Raw genomic sequence first — 20970 nt, forward strand, 5'->3', positions numbered from 1 at the left:
GTTATATTATTCATTAAATTTCCCATTTATTGTATTCCATTAACGTCTACCCAAACCCAACCATCAGTACTGTAAAAATATTCATTATTGCTTTAGTGTTACAAAAATGATGCTATATTGACGGCGTATCCGCAGCTGTAATCTATTTAGGCTACACCATAAAACAGAAATATGATTAAAATACATAAAACCATGATTTGGGAGTATTTGTACAAGTCAGGATTCGAACCCAAAAGACATTGAAAGAATAGTAACAGCGCGCACACGCACAGTCCACTAGGCCATATGAGACAGGTCAAGAATCTGACTCCGGCAGTAGGATGTAGATTTGCTAGGTCCCGAAACGCTTCTTAACTGATCGATGCTTTGAATCACTTTAGTCACGTGACCAAGTGTTTCGAAACACTTTAGTCACGTGACCTGGGTGTTTCGGATCATGCTTCGGTGCAGTGTTTCGAAACACTTCGGGATCTCGAAACTGTGTCATGTCAGAGTTTCATGTCAGCCATCCCTAGCAGCCTGTGCCAAACACTACCTGGCTGAGGCTGCTTGCACTTGATTCTCCTGCCCCAGACAAGCTATAGTGCTACTACAGTTGAAATATTTCTTAAAATACGTGTGGAGAAGTTAAAAATCTGGTTGTTTCTAGACATTCAACAATCTAATGATTTTGTAAAAACTTGACTTTAATTGCTATTTATCATTTTTACTTTGTAATTTTGGTTTTGGTTCAACTTTAACGGAGCAGAAGGGAGGTGGATGCCAGTTTTTGTTTGCTATATTTTTTCCCCCCGGTTTTGGCAACAGAGGGAGCAAGGTAAGATCTCTGTTATTTCATTTTTAATTTTATTTTGAGAGTGGCTCTGAACACATTATACAATTTAAATTATACAAGAGATGTACATTTGTGGGCTAAAATTTTAGCTGTGAAATATTTATTCTTTTTAAAATATTTCTCAAGGGATATTTAACGGAGTAAGGAGAAATTCATTGCATTTATAGTTATATTTATATAATATTTCATAATTTTTTTTCTGGAGAAAGTCTTGTTTGTTTTATTATGGCTAGTATAAAAGCAGTTTTTAATAAAAAAAATATATATATATATAAGGTCAATATTATTAGCCTCATTAAGCAAAATTAGTTTTGGATTATCTACAGAACAAACTACTGTTATACAATGACTTGCCTAATTACCCTAACTTTACCCTAATTACCCTAGTGAAGCCTTTAAATGTCACTTTAAACTGAATACTAGTGTCTTAAAAATATCTAGTCAAAAATGAAATAAATAAACAAATCAGAAATTAATTATTAAAACTGCTATGTTTAGAAATGTGTTGGAAAATTTTTTTCTCTCTATTAACAGAATTTGGGGGAAATAAAATAATTAAAATTTAACAGGAGAACTAATAATTTTGACTTCAACTGTATGTACACTATAGCAGGAAATAAAATAATGAACATGGAGGTATAATTAATAAGAAGTAAAAAAAACAAACAAACAGACAATTAAAATGCAATGAATAAATTTCTTCTGACCATTTTCATCCACCACAGGAAGAGCAGACACTCTCTGCTCCACGAAGATGCCGAGTGCGGCGTACAGAGGCGTATCGGAGTGTACCACTGCGATGTTGTCAAACGTCCCGATGTTCAGCTCCTCCAGTGTTTGAGACAGAAATGCAGGTTTGGGGATCTCAGATATCTAGAGAACATCAAAACATACACAAAGACCTAGTTTCAGAAAGGAAAACAAAGAAAATCCAAGTTGTACTAATACACAAGTAAAAGGATATTTAGCAATAAGTGCTTGGAAAGTTGAGACATCATTACAGCAATAGCTCTGGAACAAACCCTCAGCATTGAAATAAAATAAAAAAAGTCTATATTTGGTTAAGGAGACATGTAAAACGAGCTGAACTGGTGGTCCTCCAGGAATGTGGTTAAGAAACACTGCTCTAGGTCACTATGAAATCAAACATTTACAAAAAAAAAGAAATTCTTTTATAAACTATTTACACATGCTTTTTTAATTAATGTGTCCTCATAATCCTAAATAAAAACAACTTCTTTAGCTCATATTTCCATCTCAAGTGGGAGGGATCAGCCTGTCACTTACATGAGATTCACCAAAAGCAAGCCACAACCATCCAATCAAACCCACTTAGACATGCATTACAATGAAGAAGAAAAAAAAATGGACAAAATTTCATGCCAAATGTAATTTCTGGCATGACAGGAAACAGTGGTAACTGAATGATTACAAAGCAGGGAACTTACAAAGAGTTTGAGGAATTTGAGGATCCTCTTGTGCGTAAGGATGTAGAGAGCGTTTCCCGTTAGAGGATCGATGACGGGTAATCTGTGGATCTTATGCTTTAGTAGAGATGAAACTGCATCATATAGGCTGAGAGAGGGAGAAATAAGACATCAGATTTCAAAAATAAATGAATACTACTACTACTACTACTAATAATAATAATAAACAAATACAGTTGAAGTCAAAATTATTCGCCCTCATGCTAACAAAGCAAGTGATTTTTCACAGTATTTCCTATAATATTTTTTCTTTTGTAGACAGTCTTATTTGTTTTATTTCGGCAGGAATAAAAGCAGTTCTTAATTTAAAAAAGGTCAAAATTTTAAGGTCAAAATTATTAGCCCCTTTAAGCAATAATATTTTTTCGATTGCCTACAGAATAGACCATCATCATTATACACTGACTTGCCTAATTACCCTAACTTAAACTTAATAACCTAGTAAAGCCTTTAAATGTCACTAAACTGAACACTAGTATCTTGAAAAATATCAAATATTATTTACTGTCATCATGGCAAAGATAAAAGTAATCAGTTATTAGAAATGAGTGATTAAAACTATCATGTTTAGAAATGTGTAAAAAATCTTCTCTCCATTAAAGAATAATTGAGGAAAAAAAATATACAGGAGGCTAATAATTCAGCTATATCATCTGATCTGCACCAATGAAACTCCTACCTGGCATTGGGTGATATGCTCACTAGAGGCTTAAAGGAATCTTGTAAGTAAACCTCTATAAGAAAAAAAGAAGAAGAGAAAAAAACAGATCAGTCGTACATGCAAACATCAGACTATTTACATCAATAATACACAGATTAACCTTCTCACCTCTCCAGGTCTCTATTTTGTGCTCTTCTAACTCGTATATCTGGACCTAAAATAAATAAAAACATTTAATAATCCTTAAAATGAGATAAATACAGTGAGCGGCAAGGAGAGGATTTTACCAGTGGAGATTTGTAATAGCGATGAAGTATATTGATGAAATCGGTGATGGTCAGCATACCTACAAATAATAAAAAAGAGAAAGAGATAACTTAAATCAGAACTATTAGTACAATTAACAGCTAACAAGTGTAAATAATTATTATTTTTTTTATCATAATAATCTGCCATTGTGTATTATGGCCCACAGTTTGGGGTCTGTAAAATGATCATTTCTTTGATGAGCATAAGAGTCTCTTACGCTCAACAAAAAACTGTTTTAGATTTTTATCTTATATATTATCATTTATGTATTTTACCTTGTATATTATTTATTGCTGTTGATGACATTTAATTGTTAGAATATTTTTATAATTACAGAAAATTGGTATTTATAAAATGTGGTAAACTTGATCTGTTTTTCTTTTGCCATGACATAGCCATAGAAGCTGAAATGGCTATAAAATTAAAAGAGCTTACGATCACCAAAATAAAAACAACAGTAAAATTAGGAACATTATTACAATTTATAATAACTGTTTAGTAATATAATTTAGTTCTGTGATTTAAAGAAAATCCAGAATCCTTACTCCATTCTTCAGAGTCACATGATTCTTTAGAATTCAGATTCTTCAGTTTTAAGATGCTGATTTGAGTGCAAGAAAAACTGCTATAATAATAATAACAATAATAATAATGATAATAATAATAATGAAACTCAATGCTCAAGCCTTGATATATTGCATCACACTAGTTAAATATTTTGCAAAAGCCTATTTATGTAATTAAACATCCACAGAACATTCAACAAATTAGAGCTTGCTTACCAACAAAGCATTGTTTCTTGCTGTCCCACAGCGGCGCTGCTCTCACACCATTAGACACGAGAGCAAAGAATGCTTTCTTCACCTGGCAACCATACAACCACCAGTCAACCAGCAAGCATTTAAACGTCATAAATGTTAACACAAATACAGAGCAAATATATCCAGCCTCTAAAGTCAACATGAAGTCACTGATGACCCTTAGCTGACCCCATTTCTTAATGCAAGCATCTACTCTTAAAATACGACTCAGTGGTTTACGTTATTGCAAATAAACATTATATGTAATATACAGTTGAAGTCAGAATTATTAGCCCCCCTGAATTATTAAACTACTTGTTTATTTTTTTCCCCGATTTCTGTTTAACAAAGAGATTTTTTTTCATCACATTTCTAATCATAATAGTTTTAATAACTCATTTCTAATAACTGATTTATTTTATCTTTGCCATGATGACAGTAAATAATATTTGACTAGATATTCTTCAAGACACTTCTATACATTTTAAAGTGACATTTAAAGGCTTAACTAGGTTAATTAGGTTAACTAGGCAGGTTAGGGTAATTAGGCAAGTTATTGTATAACAGTGGTTTGTTCTGTACATTATCAAGAAAAATATAGCTTAAAGGGGCTAATAATATTGTCCCTAAAATAGTGTTTAAAAAATTAAAACTGCTTTTATTCTAGCCGAAATAAAACAAATAAGACTTTATCCAGAAGAAAAAATATTATCAGACATACTGTGAAAATTTCCTTGCTCTGTTAAACATCATTTGGAAAATATTTTAAAAATAAGAAAACAATTAAAAGGGGGATTCTGACTTCAACTGTATATTTTTTAAATAAAATGATCAAACATATCTTGTTCGTCCTCTTAAAGAACTTACTTTTTTATGTCTGTAGTTAACTCAAAAAATAAGCAAAATATGCGTATAATTATGTTTTTTATAAGATAATTATATATTTAATTATTAAATAAAACATGCATTTTAAATGCATATAATTTTAATTCCTATTTTACTTAATTTCAATCACCTCTATTTTATTTTAAGTAACAAAAGTTTTATGATTTTAGTTAATCATAATAACATTGCTTATATAAATATAAAGTAGTGAACAGGCAAAGTGATTTATTTTTTAGCGTTTTCATTTTAAATATTTTCAAATGCACATTCTGTCCTGCTGTATTTTGGTATGGAACAGCCACTTGACATTTTCTAACTCATTAATGATCTGCACAATCAGGTTATGTCTACATTTTTTTCTTGTTTCACACAGAAACTTATCACATATATTTACATAACGAAGTTGCGCATGTAACATTTGGTCATCTTGTGTGCACCTACCTGGAGAGAAGTGTCAAACACCACTAATTTGGAACTAGTTGGTACCAGATCATAGCAGCGGTGGGACTTCATGAAGCGGGTGTACACATTAAATTCAGGATCTAGTTTGAGAGAAATAAAAAAAAGACTATTTTATTGCTCTAACATACACAAAGTAAACATGGTTTCAGCAGGTTTCACAAAGTTTAATTTAAGATTAAGACCATTATGAATGAAATTTGAGAATTATAAAGGGCTAAATACTAAGGATTTTTTTTCTTCTAATAATCCAGTTGGTCCAAAAAAAGTGTTTACTTAACCCACCTATTATGTATCAGATATTTTTTTCAACATAACTTCTCTTTAAGTGAAAAACAAACATATGTAGTCTATAAATACGTGGAGAGATTTTAAACAAAAGTTATTGTAAGTAACCTAATTAAACCACATTAATAAATATGTTATAAGTAGAGTTTGTTAAAAGCTTTTTTTAAGATGGATTATTGGTGATTCAATGGGTTTTGGCTTGATTGGGTAGCTTTACGTGGATATAGGGAGTTTAAGAACTTTTAAAATGATTTAAAACAATACAAGACAATATTATTTTTAGACCCTGTGGAAATCCTTGTGAAACATCAGATGAACATGCATTAAGTACACAACTAATAAAAACATGAGACAAAAAGTGTCATGGAACATGCCGGCACTGGATAATATTTCTGTTGTCCCTTTAGTCTCACATTTCATAGCAAACACTGAAATCAAAACACTGCTCCGCTCGGCCATCAGATCTCACACACATGAGCTGCAGGTCATCGCAGAACTACAGTCTCGTCTTTATTTATTCACATTCTTACCCTCTATGTGCGCCTCCTTTTTACAATCCAAATCATCTAGAACAGCAGGAAGCTGAAAAACAGATGTCAAGAAGAATACATTATTAAAACTTGCTTGTTTTCTCAAATAAATGCAATAATTCTGATTAAATCAAGTTTGAATACATTATGTGTTATCATATAAATCTAACTGCATGACTGCATTAAATGTTAATGTTTCTTTGTGGATTAGTTTTCTGCTTTGCTTTCACTATTAATTAATAACTGAGAACCAATTAAACAGTAACTCAGTAAATCAAGCGCATCACTAGTGAACTTATCTAATAATTACATCACTAAAATATAACAGCAAATTACTACAGCGACAAAAAGCCAATAAGATCAAGCCAGTTTAGTACCAGAATAAATTTGCGGAACATTTAATTATATGCAGATAACTATTTGCCACTGTACTTGTTTTAAACAGTATAATAAAATACTAGAGCAAACTAAATGCAATTTACAGGATGAAAAGTAAATCTGATTAAGGAATTCTATTAACATGACTAGCACAACAGCATTAAACAAAATACTAGTGTAAATAAGTGTATTATTAAAGCATACCAGTACATTTGTTGACAGTAGTTTAACAGCCGTAAAAACGAATGAAGTACTAGAGTAAATCTGTGCAACATTACAGTTTATTTGTTAACAGTACTTGTGTAACAGTTGTAAACTAAGTAAATTTATGCCATATTACAAGATACAAGTAAATTGGTTAACAATATTAGTGTGAAATTGTGCAATATTACAGTATAGCAGTAAATATGTAAACATAGTAATAGTATACCAGCAGTAAAACAAGTACTAGAGTAAATGTATGCAATAATACAGTTTATAGCAGTAAATCTGTTAACATAGTAAACAGCAGTAAACTAACAAAATATTAGAGTAAATCTGTGCAGCATTAAAGTTAATGCATAAGCTTGATAACAGTACGTAACTGTTGTAAACCAAGTACATTTATTTAATATTATTGTATAAAATTACATCTCTTAACAGTAATAGTGTAACAGCAGTAAACAAATTAATAGTGTACATTTAATTCATATTACAGTATAGCAGTAAACTTGAGAACAGTACTAGTGTAACAGCAGTAAAAACTAAGTAGTAATATTACTTAATATTACAGTATAGCAGTAAATATTATAACTGTACAAGAATAACAGCAGTCAACAAAGTACTAGTTTAAATTTGATAACAGTACTACTGTAACAGCAGTAACATACTAGTGATATTATTTAACATTACAGTTATATTAATTAATTTTTTTTATTTAATATTACATTAATATTAATTTATTAATTTAATATTAAATTTAATAACAGTACTAGAGGTAACAGCAGTAAACGAAGTACTAGTGTAAATGTATTAAATATTACAGTATAGCAGTAAATTTGATAACAGTACTACTGTAACATCAGTAAAAATACTCAATTATTATTATTTAATATTACAATATAGTAATACATTTAATAACAGTACTAGAGGTAACAGCAGTACACAAGTAATAGTGTGGATTTATTAAATATTACAGTATAGCATTACATTTGATAAGAGCACTCCTAGTGTAACAGCAGTAAAAATACTAAAGTAATATAATTTAATATTACAGTATTGCAGTAAATTTAATAACAGTACTACTGTAACATCAGTACAAATACTCTATTATTATTTAATATTACAGTATAGCAATACATTTAATAACAGTACTAGAGGTAACAGCAGTACACAAGTAATAGTGTGGATTTATTAAATATTACAGTATAGCAGTAAATTTGATAACAGTACCAGTGCAACAGCAGTAAAATACACTAAGTAGTAATATTATTGAATATCACAGTACACCAGTGAATATAATAACAGTACTAGTGTAACAACAGTCAACTACTAGAGTAAATTTATGCTATATTACAGCAGCACAAGTAAATCTGTTACATTAGTACTGTAAACAGAGGAAAAACTAACGAAGAACGACAGTACAGTTATGCAAATGTTACAATATATTCAGTAGAATAATGCAGTAAGCTTATTAACATGGTACGACAGTGTAATAACCCAGTGCTGGAGTAAATTTGAGTTTTCATATAGTTGCTTAAAGCAGTAAACTTATACACAATGCACACTTACGCACAGTATGTAATACTAGTATAAAGACAGTCAACATTGAGGTAAAGTTGGTTTTATATTCGCACATTCGTTCAGTGACAACTTGTGACAGGCGTCCTATATTGTTTACCATGGTACTTTGAATATTCGGTCTGAAATCTCATGCAAGTATAACTTCAAAACAACATTAGCACTATTTATTTGAGTACTTTGATAGTCACTGGCAGCTAATATGATTTCACTATTTAGAATTTGCAAAGAATATCTTTCTGAAACTATATTATTAAGGAGAAAGTCGGAATGTGTGAATGTAAAACCAACTTTAAGGTTGCCTTAATGCAGTTAACTTAACTAGCAGAACACTGATCGTAACCGGAGGCAAAGTACAACTGGCTTCATTTGAATGGGAAACACTACAGGTCACAGCAGTCACCCTAATGACACTTAAAGCTCTCTATATCAACATTTTATCAGATATTAGCCATTTTTGCATATCATAACACAGTTAACGTTGAACATGAACCGCCATTAGTTTAAACGTCTCTCCGCTGTCTGTCAGATCAACTCTTCTGTCTCCTGAAGTCAGTTTAAACTTGCACTACTTACACACTCCATGATCCATTCACAGCGTGAAGACGTTCACTTCGATTTCTAAATGCGAGAATTTAGTTTAATTCGGTCTTCGGTTGCAGAAATGATGTTTAATTCGCTCCTCGCCCCGCTGCTTGCTGACAGACTCCTCCGAGGATGAGGAAGACTCTGCGGAGGCCGCGACCGGATATGACGACACACGTGTTCGCTCTTCTCCGCCACCATCCTCCTCCTCCTCATCGTAATAATCGATACATAATAGTATTAATCCTTATTATTAACTAGTATTTAAAATATTTAAACATGACCATAAATAATAACAATGCTATAAAAGTATTATAATTGACGTTAGCATAACTAAAAAATAAGTTCACAACAGCAATGAGTAGTGCCGAAGTGCCACATAAACATACCGTGTTGTATTTGTATACACAATATAAAATAAATAAACGATTCCTCACATAAATTAAGTAAATAATTGCGTTGTCAAGGCAACAGAAAACTATCGTTTGTATTTAGAATTGACAATAGCAGATCATAGGACAGAGCTGTCACATTAATTAAACCTTACTTGTACTCCCATCTTGTTTAAAACAGTACAATACAATATATATGAGTTACAGGTAATGTAAATCTTGCAAGTCTGTATCAAAGTGGTCATTTAATGATTTATAAACTCGTATTTGCAGAGAAAATGAAGATGGGACTCGAGATTCTCCTGAACGATGAAGTGTTTGTGGATTTCTTCAATACATATTTAAGTCTTCCAGTAAGATAAAACCTCATGTTTACTCATGTCCTCTCAGATTATCTAGGGCTGATCTTGTATTTTGTGGTGTTTTCAGGTGTTTGGTCAAACTCCGCTCTACATGATGAACCAAAACAAGTGGTTAATGTGGCCCAATGTGCCCTTCACTCAGGTAGAAGGTTATTTCTGTATATTTACTACAGTTTATCGACAAAAACATATGTAATATCTGTGATATATTTGCTGTCAGGTGAACACTGGAGAGTTTCTGAAATGGTTAGAGATGCATCGGATGGTTTTCTTCAGACGAACTGAGCTCTATCACTTTTTCCTTCTCTGTACAGAGATCCTTGACTTTGTGTCCTGTAAATCCACAGGTAATATATTCTTATGATAATACAATGTAAGTTTTTTTTTAGGATTAGTTGACCCATTCACCCCAGGTAGCAAGGAACTCTGGCCTAGATTTGGCATAAAGCTGGCACAACAGGCATCTGCCGGCACTGGCATACAGCATGTGGGCCAAACATGGCCCGGGTTTGGCAGAGTTGGCACCATGTTTAAGGTGGCACACAAGACTTGGGCCATATATCAAATATAGTAAATACTACAGTGCTGTTAAACCATACTATAGTAAAGTACATGAACTTATCTGTTGTGGTAATTCTGTAGTTTCTAAGATAACACAGTAATATAAATTATCCAATCCTGTACCAGTAAGTTTTTGACAACTATTTGTACATTACAATACAACACAGTTTACTGTAGTAAAAACTAAAGTATACTACATTATTTATTACCGTTTATTAATTCACAATAGATAATGTTAATATGCTGTAGCAAGTTCATGTGAAATCAAAACTTAAAATCTTTATTTTGTTAGCTCACATTGTTATTCTTAAGGTAAATAATTATTCTTTGTTCACTGGATATTTATCCATTAGGATAAACTTCTTGAGATATACCAACTCATTTTCAAGGGGGTCCCACATTTAATCACAACCACATAATAATAATAATAGTAGTAGTAATAATAATAATAATAATAATAATAACACAAGAGGACAAAAACAAAACATAAATTACACAACATCAAAAACAACAATAAACAATAAGACAAACATTAACAAAAGGTGAAGTAGTATACATCTACAAAGTACAAAAGGATGTACAGATCGGTGTATCAAAGCACCACATAAACAACATCCAGTCAAGTTCAGTCTAAATTAAAATATGACAGCAAAGTTTGCTTAAACACCTTAAATGATGCCTTAGATCAAATCTTAGCATGTAAATTATTCCAGTCTATTGGACACTTAAAAATAAAAGCTTTTCACCAAAAGATTTTTTTAAATGAGGAGCAAAAAATAAGTCTGAACAGAATGTTTTGATAATTTAAGAAAAAAGTAGAAAATATTGTTGTAAATAAATTAGGATATTTAAAATGAATACATTTAAATATGAATTGAAGCCAGTGAATATGTCGTCTTGTGTGCAAAGATGGCCACTGCAATAGATACATCATACAATGATGTGTATAAAAAAATATATATATAAAAATGTATAAATGTATCCACTGAAAAACAATTTTGGTATCAGATTTTGGCACTTGACGAGCACTTGATGGCTTCCATAGCAAGTGTATGTTAATGTTATTAACCATGCTCCTTATACCATTAGTGTGCTATGAGGGAATGATGTGGAAATAGAAAACCCTGGCACCTACTCAATATTCTGTTCAGTTGGAAGTACATCAATATATCAACTTTCAGTTCTTACAGACTTTAACAAAGTGTTATAATTAAATAACAATGAATATACAGTACTACACTTCACTATAGTAAGGTTTCAAAACACTGTAAATTACTATAGTCATTTTTAGGCGAGGCAGTGGCGCAGTAGGTAGTGCTGTCGCCTCACAGCAAGAAGGTCGCTGGGTCGCTGGTTCGAACCTCGGCTCAGTTGGCGTTTCTGTGTGGAGTTTGCATGTTTTCTCTGCCTTCGCGTGGGTTTCCCCCGGGTGCTCCGGTTTCCCCCACAGTCCAAAGACATCCCACATAGCAAAGTTTCTCTGGCCCAGCTCTGGCCCACACAATCAGGTTTTGCTTGGCCCACATGCCGCAGTGAATTACGGTACATGACTGGACCAAATCTGTCTTCCAGACAAGAGCCAAGCACGGACCATATCTGGGCCAAGTCTCAGCCAAGTTAATAACTCATAACTGGGCCTGAACTGGGCCAGATAGGTTGGTGTGTCACGATTGCAATGAAATTGATAAACCCATGGAGTGATGCTCTTTAGGCCCACTATGGGCACGCTTTTTCTCAAAGTGACCTGATTGGTAGATTTTTTTTCTTTACTCAAAAATGATTTTAGTGTATTTTAAATGTGGGTCAAGACTGGCCAAACTCACATGGCCCACTTATCAAATTTTTAAATCTGGGCCAAATACTACGTTTTTCATCTGGCCCAAATCTTGTGTGCCGCCTTAAAAACGGTGCCACCTCTGCCAAACCCGGGCCATGTTTGGCCCACATGCTGTATGCCAGTGCCGGATGAATGCCTGCTGTGCCAGCTTTTTGCCAAATCTGGGCCAGAATTATTTGCTACTAGGGATGCGGTAAGGGCATCCGCTGTGTAAAAACTTGCTGGATAAGTTGGCGGTTCATTCCGCTGTGGCGACAAAGACATGCGGTACAGGTGAATTGGGTAGGCTAAATTGTCCGTAGTGTATGGTTGTGTGTGTGAATGTGTGTGGATGTTTCCCAGAGATGGGTTGCGGCTGGAAAGGCATCCGCTGTGTAAAAACTTGCTGGATAAGTTGGCGGTTCATTCCGCTGTGGCGAAACCAACCCCCCACCCCGGATAGTCATTTTTATTGTGGCTGTAATTGAACTCCACATGTATTGGTGTGCATTAAACGTGTAGTTTCAGGATTGGATCAAAGTGAGTGTGAATAAATAATGGCAGAATCTTATCTTTGGGTGAGCTATCCTTTTACAATGCAGCATAATACACATTCCCTGTCTTCCAGTGGATTTGAAATGGACTCCAGCAGATCAGTGGCTTGTGAGGAAATGTCTGGGCAGTGTGAGGGGAATCCAGAGACTTCGCTCATTTCTCAAGAGCTCTGATGGTGTGAATCTGAAATTATACATTCATTTTACATCAAATGACTCCAATGTTGCATCCAGTGTCATGTGTTTTAAGGTTTGGTGACCCTTTAAAGTCCCCGTAAAATCATAATAAAGTTTTTTTTAGATGTGAGAATCAGTAAGTTAGTCTTAAGGGTATCTAAAAGCTAGTGTGCTCCAAAACGGTAACAAAATTAGCAATCAGAAGAAATAAACCCCCAAAGCTTGCAGCTTGTCACTTCCACTTAAATAAATCAATGATTTTTTTTCATACTTGCGTCTCTCATCAAATCTTCTGACCAATCAAATGCTCTCTAGTATCTGACATGCCCCACCCCCTATTGCTAAATACACTTGATCTTAACCACTCCCTGACAGAGCTGTGATAAAACATTATTGGCTGTTTATTTTTAAAGGGGGAGGAGCTACTCTATGCCCCTCCCTCTCTTTATGTTTCAGTCTAAATTATGTCACATTTTAAAGCACTTCATGGGACAATCCATTAAATTAGACTCAGATTTACAGTTCTTGTATTGAGTTTGCCTGAATTGATGCTGAAATGATCTTAACAATTCACTGCGCTGTCTGTGTTTTAAAGCAGAAGAGGAGCTTCTTCTGTTCTGCGTGAGAGCATCCATGATCTTGAGGATAAAGGAAGAAGAAACTGAAGAAGCGTTTCAGACATTGAATCGTCAAGCACTTCACACAGCGATCAGACGGTGTATGTTTCTCTTCCCTTTAATATCGTACACTATTTCAGCTCTTCTGCTTGTAGAAAATGACATTTGGTGTGCATTTTGTTCTTCTTCTAATAATAAATGAAACCTTTTTTTATTATTATTATTACTATTATTTATAGATGACGTGACTGCTCTCCTATCGAGAGACTGTCCTCTGATTTCCCAGAAGAGAGTTTTGGCAGAGATGAGAACGAGCGCTTTGAATCAGCTCCAGTCCTATTGGCTTCCTCACTTCTTACACTGCTGTAAATCCAGCATGTGGCGAATACCCGAATGTCGACCTGTTGTAGAAAAATACATCTCCATTTGCTCCCCATCATCTCGATCACCTTCCTCAACAGAGCGCAAACAGAAAGACCCAGATTTTACAGTCCATCCAGCGAGATCCTACGACAGCAAGCGCAGCAAACGACATCTGTGGAGTTCACAACACAAACCCAAAAACACACACCAGTCTAAAAGCATCTGTTTATGGCTTCCACCATCCGCTCAGACTAATTTACAGTGTTCAAATGTGGCACATCCTCCAGAGGAGACTAAAAACAAAGCAGCTATAGAGAGTGATGATGATGCTAATATTCATCACACATGCATCCAGACTCCAGCTTGTCAGATTCCCTTTTGTGTTGATATTAATTCACCTCCGTCAGATATCCAGTTTCTCCAGCCGGCTCTATCCGCCGAGGGTCTTTCCGGAGGGCCCTTTAGGTATTTCCTGGGAGCCCGGGAGCTGCTGGAGGAACGGCTGATGCTGGATTTGTTGGAAGATCTGGATTTCTTTCTTCTGCTGCTTCTGAAAGCACAGGGTGAAGATCCAGTCTGTGCACTAAGACAGACAGCAGCTCGGCGGATCACAGAGACGTACCTGAAGGAAAACAAGCCACGCTTTATTAGACATCTGGATGCAGAGATTAGACAAAATCTGTCCTCGCTTCTGCCCTCCAGTGCAGCTCTGCCGTGGATTTACAAGGCCAAATATCACTTATGCAAGGTAAAAGACTAAACAGGCTTTTGGCTAGCGGACAATGACTTATTTTCATGAAGCTTATGACAATAAATATCATTACAAACTATATAGAGATGTTAAAAACTTCAGTCTAAATTACAAAAGTATCTAAGCAATGCTCAAATGAAGGTCAGAATGGTAAATAAGTTGTAAAAATGTCATACTGGTGACATGGTGGCTCAGTGGTTAGTCGCTTTACAGCAAGAAGGTCGCTGGTTCGAGTCCTAGCTGGGAAAGTTGGCATTTCTGTGTGGAGTTTGCATGTTCTCCCTGTATTGGCATGGGTTTCATCTGGGTGCTCTGGTTTCCCCCACAGTCCAAACACAAGCAGTGTAGTTGAATGAACTAGACCAGGGGTCACCAACCCTGTTCCTGGAGGGCTACCTTCCTGCAGATTTTAGTTGCAACCCTGACCAAACACACCTGTTTGTAATTATCAAGGGCTGCTTTAGGTCCTATTAATTGGTTCAGGTGTGTTTGATCAGGGTTGGGACTGAATTCTGCAGGAAGGTAGCCCTCCAGGAACAGGGTTGGTGACCCCTGAACTAGACTAAATTGGCCGTAGTGTATGAGTTTGTGTGTACATGAGTGTTTCCTAGTACTGGGTTGTGGCTGGAAGGGCATCCATGTGTAAAAACATATGCTGGAATAGTTGGTGGTTCATTCCGCTGTGGCGATCTCTGATAAATAAGAGAAGGAAAATTAGAAAATGAATATAGATGTAAAAATATCTTACAAAAAAGTCACCTTTAAATTACAAAAGTATCTCTGCAATACTTAAATAAAACATTAAGTATTGTTAAATAATATAGTCCTAAATAATACATATAAATATAGTCTAAAATAATACATTATGAAAATAATGAATTTAAGTTGTAAATACCTCATGCTGAAATAAAGCTTGCTTTAAATTCTGATAAAAACCTTGTCTTCTAAAATAATTATTTTCTGTGACCACAGTGGAACGAACCACCCATTACTCTGGCACATGTTTTACACACACTTACTCTATACTGGATGTCTTTGCACTGTGAGGGAAATTTGCTTAAAAAAACATGATTAGGGTTATTATAAATAAAATAAAAAATATATAATTTATAATAAAAAAAGAAAAAAAAGAAAATTTACCTAGGAAGTATTGCTTGTTTATTTCTTTACTCGTTGTTTTAAATAACTAAAAAATGTTAGCATTAAAAACTATAAAGATAATAAAAATATTAACAGTGAAAGTAGGAGATCAGTATATTGAACTTGCATTAAATGAAATTAGATAATGCCAAAATGAAAGCAATAAAAATAATCCAATATTAATACAAAAAAGCTAATAAAACATAATACAATATATAGAATAATATCTTAAAACTAAAAATGTAACTGATAATAAAGAATAAATATTTCTTAAAATTGAAACATTCAATGCTCTCATCATTCATACGCTTTCAAATATTTTTTTAAAAGACGGTTTACAAATATGATCATAAAATCCTCATGATTTCTAGAAGATCATGTGACACTAGAGAAATGCTGACAATTCAGCTTACAATCATATAAATAAATTACATTTTGCTGTATATTTAAACAGAAAACATTACTTTAAATCATAATAATATTTACACATTTTATACTGTAATTTTGATCAAATGAATGAAGCAGAAATGTAAACTGTAGAGTACTCTGTAACTGTGAAGATGTGTTGTTTGTTCTGTTTACAGGAGCTCCGGGAGGTTTATAACTCATTTTTAGATGCAGATGATGAAGCTCTGCTGTCTCTGCTGGTGAGTTATGCTCATGAAAGGGTTAGTTCACACACAAATCTAAATTATCTCATGATTTACTACCTTTTAGTACTTTGAAATAACAATATAATATAATATAATATAATATAATATAATATAATATAATATAATATAATATAATATAATATAATATAATATAATATAATATAATATAATATAGTATAATATAATAATATAGTATAATATAATACAATATAATATAGTACAATATAATAATATAATATAATAGTATATAGTACAATATAATAATATAATATAATATAATATAATATAATATAATATAATATAATATAATACAATATAATAATATAATATAGTACAATATAATATAATATAATATAATATAATATAATATAATATAATATAATATAATATAATATAATATAATATAATATAATATAATATAATATAATATAATATAATATAATATCCGGCAGCTAGCTCTCTGCAACTCTCACATGTTCACCCACTGAAGCTAAGCAGGGCTGCGCCAGATCAGTACCTGGATGGGAGACCACATGGGAAAGCTAGGTTGCTGCCGGAAGTGGTGTTAGTGTGGCCAGCAGGGGGCGCCCAACCTGCGGTCTGTGTGGGTCCTAATGCCCCAGTATAGCGACGGGGACTCTATACAGCTCAGTAAGCGCTGTCTTTCAAGTGAGACGTTAAACCGAGGTCCTGACTCTCTCTGGTCATTATTAAGCCCAGGATGTCCTGCGAAAACGAGTAGGGGTTTAACCCCGGCATCCTGGCCAATTCTGCCCAGTGACCTCTGTCCATCATGGCCTCCCAACCCTCCCCATATCATTATTGGCTTCATTACTCTGTCTCCTCTCCACCAGTCAGCTGGTGTGTGTTGTGTGGTCTGGCACAATATGGCTGCTGTTGTGTCATCCAGGTGGATGCTGCCCACTGCTGGTGGATGAGGAGATTCCTGTCGTGTGTAAAGCGCTTTGAGTGCCCAGAAAAGTGCTATATAAATGTAAGGAATTATTATTATTATTATGTATAGGAACTAATACATAGATAAATAAGTCTATAAAATAACAGAAAATGTAGTGGCAGTTTATTGCAAAGGTTTTTTTGTATGAACCCAGACGATATAGCATTTTACACTATTAATAATGTTTAATGTTTTTTTTTAGTTTTCAAGGTTAAAAGTTGACGAAAAATCAAGGTTTCATAATCCAACTCAAAGGGCCCTATCATACACCCGGCGCAATGTGGAGCAAGGCGCGGCGCAATACTTGTTTGGTAGTTTCAGCTTGGCGCAAGAGTCGTTTTGAGGTGTTGCGCTACGCTGTTTAAATAGCAAATGCATTAGCGCTCATATGTGCACCCATAGGTGTTCTGGTCTAAAACCGAAGGCGTTCTGAGGCGGACCGCTGGCGCGTCGCTATTTTGAGAAACTAAAATAGATTTTTCTTTACACCAAAACAAACCCGGTCTAAACTCCGGCGCAGAGTTGCGCCTCACTTACACACTGCTTAATACACACAAGAGAGCAATACGCAAATATCTTTACATATGAAAAAATTTAAATAGTAAGATTTTTATAATAAGAATAGATATAGGATATAAATATAAAGGATTAAAATATTACAAAACATATTATTTTCTAGCCTACATAAATATGAAAAATCACTGCTTTTATCTCTTCTTCATCTCGGGAGGCTTTTTCAGTTCATTCATAACAATTTGCTTTTGTATAATGTTATTATTATTAGCAGTATTATTTATTATATCCATATTTATATTTGTTTTATTAAAAACAAGCTTAGATTTGCCCACCTGTCAGGTTTTAGACCCTATGGGGCACAGCATGTGTTTTAGGATATAACTCAGGTTTTTGAACACACTTAGTTAATATTGTTCATTTATTCGTTTGCTAGAAATTAGAACTGAATTTAGAAATAGTTTTGAAACAAATCTTTGCGCTTAACAAACGAAATTAATTATTTATAGACTAATTGATGTCTGTGTGTAAAGGTTTCCCTATCCAAGAGCGAAAATGAAAGTAGATCCATTTTCTCTCATTCTCACGCAGTAGATGCTCTGTTTAACAATTTTCTGTCAACTGTGAACTGTTTGCTAGTGAAATGCTCAGTTTTTCCACTTAGACTTACTTTGCGTCCTGTAAATAGCGAATGCGCTCTTGGCGTGACGCAGCTGACTCTTAAAGGGAATGGGAGATGAGACTCTGATTGGTTTATTCTCAAAACACACCTATAACTCATTAAGAAAATAAACTCAACCCTTTTAGACCATGCGCCACGGCGCAAAGCGCATTTTCCCGTCCGTAAATTAGCAAATATGCGTTCTGACAAGCGTTTGTGCCCTGCGTTTTGCACTCTGCGCATGGACCGTCAAAATAGAGGCCAAAAGCATAAATAAAAACCAAAAAACCAATAACATGAATAACAAAATATGTAAAACATTTTTTATAGTGCGGTGGCCGATTTTTCTCCAGTTCTCATCATCATGTGTGTTTTGTTTCTCAGAGTTCAGACGGCAATGGGCTTGAAGACTCTGTGCCGCTGCTGTTTTCTAGTTTCGGGACTGAAACAGATGCTCTGTTGGCTCAGACCGAGGCGCTAATGTTGTGTGAAGGATGCTGCGCTCGTCTCGATCCTGCAGATCTGAATCACGACAGCTGGACTTTAGTGGCTCTTCAGGATCCGCACAGAGGAGGATCACTTCTGCACAAGTACAACACAACCGGTGAGAGAACACCCACAAAAAGCAGGCCTCGTTTTCATCCTGACTGTCTCAAAATAATGACCGTGTTTTTATTCAGCAGACGCACCCGAGGAGCCCAAACCCGCATCAATGACTGACACAACACAACCGGCTCAGGGTAAAGTGTCACACTGGCACACCCGATTTCACATGAAGTTTTCTTGTAAAACATTCATTAATTCATTTTCTTTTCGGCTTAGTCGCTTTATTATTCTAGGATTGCCACAGCGGAATCAACCGCCAACTTTTCCACCATATGTTTCACGCAGCGGATGCACTTCCAGCTGCAACCCATCACTGGGAAATATCCATACAGACTCATTCACACAAACACACACACACACACACTATGGACAATTTAGCCTACTCAATTCACCTGTAGAACATGCAAACTCCACACAGAATTGTCAACTGACCCTGACGAGTATTGAACCAGCGACCTTCTTATTGTGAGGCAATCATCCACCCACTCCGCCACCGCGAAACCCAAAACATTCTCTAATAATATTTGTTTATTTACAATTTTGAAATAGTATTATTACAGTGGCTCAGTGGTTAGCACTGTCCTCTCACAGCAAGAAAGTCGCTGGTTCAAGTCCTGGCTGGGTCATTTGGCATTTCTGTGTGGAGTTTGCATGCTCTCCCCGTGTTAACGTGGGTTTCCTCCGGGTGCTCCGGTTTCCCCCTCAGTCAAAACACATGCGCTATAGGGGAATAGGATGAACTAAATTGGTTGTTGTGTGTGAGTGAGAGAGACTAAGTGTGTATGGGTGTTTCCCAGTACTGGGTTGCAGCTGGAGTGGCGTCCACTGCATAAAACAGAATAGCTGGCAGTTCATTCTGCTGTGGTAAATCAGAGACTAAGTTGAAGGAAAATAATGCTGTATTACAATTGATTGTTTCATCTTTGAGCCATGTACTTTACTGTATTCTCCTCATCCAGATCCTCCCAAATCTAAAACCACAGTTCCCGAGGTCCAGATCAAAACATATAAGAAGGACAACATTTTTAATGAAAAGCCAACCACAAAACCCAGGTTCACTTTTATCACCATTCCCTAATCTCAAGTATAAGTGGAGATTGTCATGTGGAAAGATGAGTAAAGGCAAGTTTGTGGAAAGACTATTTGTAAATTCATATTAATGATCTCAGGATGCACAGTTGAAGTCTGAATTATTATAATTATTAGCCCTCAATTCAATTCAGCTTTATTTGTATAGCGCTTTTACAATGTAGATTGTGTCAAAGCAGCTTCACATAAATGGTCATAGTAACTGGAACAGTGTGGTTCAGTTTTTAGTGTTTAAGTTCAGTTCAGTTTAGCTCAGTTCAGTGTGATTTAAAATCATTACTGAGAGTTCAAATACTCCCTCCTGTATATACAATATGAAGATTTATTTCAACATTTCTAAACATAAAAGTTTTAATTACTCATTTTTAATAACAGATCTTTGCCATGATGACAGCACATAATATTTGCCTAGATATTCTTCAAGACAAGACACTAGAATTCAGCTTAAAAGCACATCAATTATTAGGAGATGTGTACAATTTTACCACAGTACTGTATCTGTTCAGGCAGTTGTTCTTTCTTATCTAGATTACAATCCAGTGGTATGGTCGAGTGCATCAAGTAAAGACAGTTAGTCCAGAATAGAGCGGCACGACTCATTTTACACTGCAATAGAAGAGTTAATATTATGAAAATGCATACAACTTTAGGTTGGTTATTGGTGAAGGATAGGGTAATTGTTACTCTGTCATGTTTCATAAGGAATATTTCTGTGTCAAGAGTGCCAAGTGTATTGTACTGTTAACTTTTGAATAGGGATGCTA

At 34.6% G+C, this 20970-nt stretch overlaps 2 protein-coding genes across 36 annotated transcripts in view; one reads left to right on the forward strand and one right to left on the reverse strand.

Annotated features, from left to right (window-relative positions):
* Positions 1–9124, reverse strand: part of prkag1 (protein kinase, AMP-activated, gamma 1 non-catalytic subunit) — a 16209-nt gene extending 7085 nt beyond the window's left edge. The window contains 9 exon segments of the mRNA NM_213161.1: positions 1543–1708; positions 2284–2410; positions 3002–3056; positions 3152–3197; positions 3271–3329; positions 4075–4156; positions 5419–5519; positions 6255–6306; positions 8988–9124. Of these exon segments, the coding sequence (NP_998326.1) occupies positions 1543–1708; positions 2284–2410; positions 3002–3056; positions 3152–3197; positions 3271–3329; positions 4075–4156; positions 5419–5519; positions 6255–6306; positions 8988–8996 (697 nt within the window). The 5' untranslated portion in view covers positions 8997–9124.
* Positions 8939–20970, forward strand: part of rgsl1 (regulator of G protein signaling like 1) — a 20168-nt gene continuing 8136 nt past the window's right edge. For 2 of the 35 annotated variants that reach the window (XM_087256400.1, XM_087256404.1), the window contains exons 1-11: positions 8988–9213; positions 9662–9741; positions 9818–9892; positions 9971–10097; positions 12756–12857; positions 13457–13576; positions 13715–14586; positions 16314–16376; positions 18896–19115; positions 19192–19251; positions 20077–20170. In XM_087256400.1, coding sequence (XP_087112526.1) covers positions 9129–9213; positions 9662–9741; positions 9818–9892; positions 9971–10097; positions 12756–12857; positions 13457–13576; positions 13715–14586; positions 16314–16376; positions 18896–19115; positions 19192–19251; positions 20077–20170 — 1898 coding nt within the window. In that variant the 5' untranslated portion in view covers positions 8988–9128. Of the gene's footprint in view, positions 9742–9817; positions 9893–9970; positions 10098–12755; positions 12858–13453; positions 13577–13714; positions 14587–16313; positions 16377–18895; positions 19116–19191; positions 19252–20076; positions 20171–20970 lie in introns of all 35 variants that reach the window. The other 33 variants (XM_087256402.1, XM_087256406.1, XM_087256407.1 and 30 more) reach the window with 26 other exon arrangements.

The sequence above is a fragment of the Danio rerio genome, chromosome 6 (genome assembly GCF_052040795.2).
Source record: "Danio rerio strain M-AB ecotype USA chromosome 6, GRCz13ab, whole genome shotgun sequence".
NCBI classification, from domain to species: domain Eukaryota; kingdom Metazoa; phylum Chordata; class Actinopteri; order Cypriniformes; family Danionidae; genus Danio; species Danio rerio.